The sequence below is a fragment of the Morus notabilis genome, unplaced genomic scaffold (assembly GCF_000414095.1).
Source record: "Morus notabilis unplaced genomic scaffold, ASM41409v2 C11468097, whole genome shotgun sequence".
Classification (NCBI taxonomy): Eukaryota; Viridiplantae; Streptophyta; class Magnoliopsida; order Rosales; family Moraceae; genus Morus; species Morus notabilis.
This window is the reverse complement of record NW_010387543.1, coordinates 1-2,566: the sequence shown is the minus strand read 5'-3', so window position 1 is coordinate 2,566 and position 2,566 is coordinate 1. Positions and strand designations below refer to the sequence as shown.

The 2,566-nt window shown below is 37.4% G+C and overlaps 1 protein-coding gene across 1 annotated transcript; it reads left to right on the top strand.

Moving 5' to 3' along the window:
• Window positions 1–898: 898 nt before the first annotated feature.
• LOC21383976 (phenolic glucoside malonyltransferase 1) lies at window positions 899–2,428 on the top strand. The gene has a single exon (XM_010114915.2). The coding sequence runs from the start codon at window positions 899–901 to the stop codon at window positions 2,426–2,428; it is 1,530 nt and encodes a 509-aa protein (XP_010113217.2).
• Window positions 2,429–2,566: the final 138 nt, after the last annotated feature.

Genomic DNA, 2,566 nt, shown 5'->3' with positions numbered 1-2,566 from the left:
AACTCCAAATTACAAACATAAAAGTTGATTAAACATCCAACAAACAACTGTAAAGAAACAGATTTTACTTTCCAAACTATAAGACAACATAGTAAAAAAACATAATCTAATAATCCAATGTGCATGTCTACTACCCTCTTTGATGATGATCCATAATAGAAAGAAAACATAATTCATTTTATTTTTTATTTTTTTATATAATATATAAAGATTGGATTCGGTGTTTTGAGAGTAAAATTAACATCCAATCCAATTCAAGTCGGTTTTAAATAAATCATTTCCAATTCAATCCAATTAAGATTGGTTATCTATTAAAAATGAATTAGATTAGATTGGATTGTTCGGTTTGATCGGATGATTGGATCCTATGAGAACCCCTCAGTTTTATAATAAGGAAACCGCTCATGTGTAATTTTCTCTTAATTTCACGAGGAAAGGCGTTGTATTTTATTCCGTTTTATTTTATTTTATACATTTATCCAATAATCGAAGTAATAAATTACTGTAGAAATTATCTATAACTATATAAGAAGTGTGAATGTTTTTACTGTAGCTCAAGACACAAAAACACTGTTTAAAGTCTTAGATTCCTCTATTTCGTGTTTTTCCTCTTTTTCTTTTATTTTCCTTTTTCTTTTAAACATTCTTTCATAAGTATCATATGATATACTTATTTATACATTTATAATATTCGACTTTGACACAAATTTAATTGAAATGTGTATTTTAGCGCATCTCCTTGAAATTTCTGTTGTTAAACAAATAAAAAATTACTAATCTCATAATAAAATCCTAACTTACTATTAAAATTCTTATAATAATTCACACGTGCGAAGAACGTGTTATCTGACTAGTATATAAATAGTTCTTGGATACTACCATTTTATCACACCACATAATGGCAGAACCAAACATGGTGGAAACAATTGAGGTCTGTTGGGTGGCTGCTGCAGTACCGGATCATGATCATCATGATCTTTATGATCATCATGATCTTTATGATCTTTCGTCCACTAGAACTTCAGTTCCAAAGTCCCTTCCTCTCACTTTCTTTGACTTACGCTGGTCACGTTTAGGCATTCCTTTACACCTCTACTTCTATGAAATGTCAGCCCCGGAGGACTTCTTCCACACCAATATCGTTCCAAGACTCAAACATTCTCTGTCTCTTACCCTCGGCCACCACTTCCTTCCTATGGCCGGAACACTCACTTGGCCTCTAGGATCCCCCAAGCCCGTCCTCACTTATGCCCCGGGCGACGCGGTTTCGCTCACCGTGGCCCGGTCCAATGCTGATTTCTCTCTTCTCAGCGACACTGATAACGTCATTTGCGACGCTCCAATGTGCCATCCTCTGGTTGCTGACTTGCCAGCATCCCGTGAAAGATTAGCGGTTATAGCAATTCAGCTCACCGTGTTTCCCAACTGCGGGTTTACGATTGGGATCACGTTGAATCATGTGATCCTCGACGCAAAAAGTTTCGTCATGTTTATGAAATCATGGGCCCGCATATGCGGATCACTTGGAGTTGGAATACTAGATGGTGTTCGTGATGATCTGCAATCTCGCATATGCTTGCCAGCGGATCTAGAACCATTCTACGACAGAGGCCTTATCATGGATCCTGCAAATCTTGAAGCCGTCTTCTCAAACCACTTGCTGAATTCTGATGGACCACAAAACAGAAGTTTACGGCCGCCTCTCGAACGTCGACTTCCGCCGGATTCATTTCAAGGGACTTTCCAATTTCCGCGAGAGAAATTAGAAAAGTTCAGGCGATTGTTAAAGGTAAAAATTAAAAATGAACGACAATATGGACATCCAGTTCATCTGTCCACATTTTCTCTAACATGTGCGTATACATGGGTTTGTTTAGTCAAGGCAGAAGGAATTAAAGACAGCCAAGTCGTTCTATTATTCCCAGTGGATTGTAGGTCTCGGTTAGAGCCTCCTCTTCCCCAAACATATTTCGGAAACTGCATCGCCACTGGATATGCAGTCGCCGAAAGCGAGTTGTTATTAGGAAAAGAAGGGCTTTTCGTAGCGGTAAAGGCCATTAGCGACGCAATAAAAAGTATCAACGACGGAGTTCTTGACGGAGCAAAGAATTGGGTTTCGGGATCACCGGTGTATAATATTACTACTACGTCAAGACTTGGAGGATTATACACTACTGCATCGTCTCATCATCTTGGGTACTACAATACTGATTTTGGATGGGGAAAACCGAAAAAAATGAACCTCGTCTTTAAGTATATAACAGGAATTATTTGTTTTTCGGACCGTAGAAATGGGGATGGAGGGGTTGAGATTGGGTTGATTTTGAAGAAACCTCACATGGAAGCTTTCGCTTCCTTATTTGTTGAAGGTCTTAATCTCATTGAATTGGCCTTGAATTCTATGTCAAGAATTCACCTCCGCCTTTAAGACAAGAAAGGAGCTTCAAGAGATCATGAGCCATTTGCAAGTCTGTTTGCTGACATATATATCTGAAGATTATATATCAAGTCAGTAAATAAATGTCTTTATACATATATATATATATATATATATATTTTTTTTTTT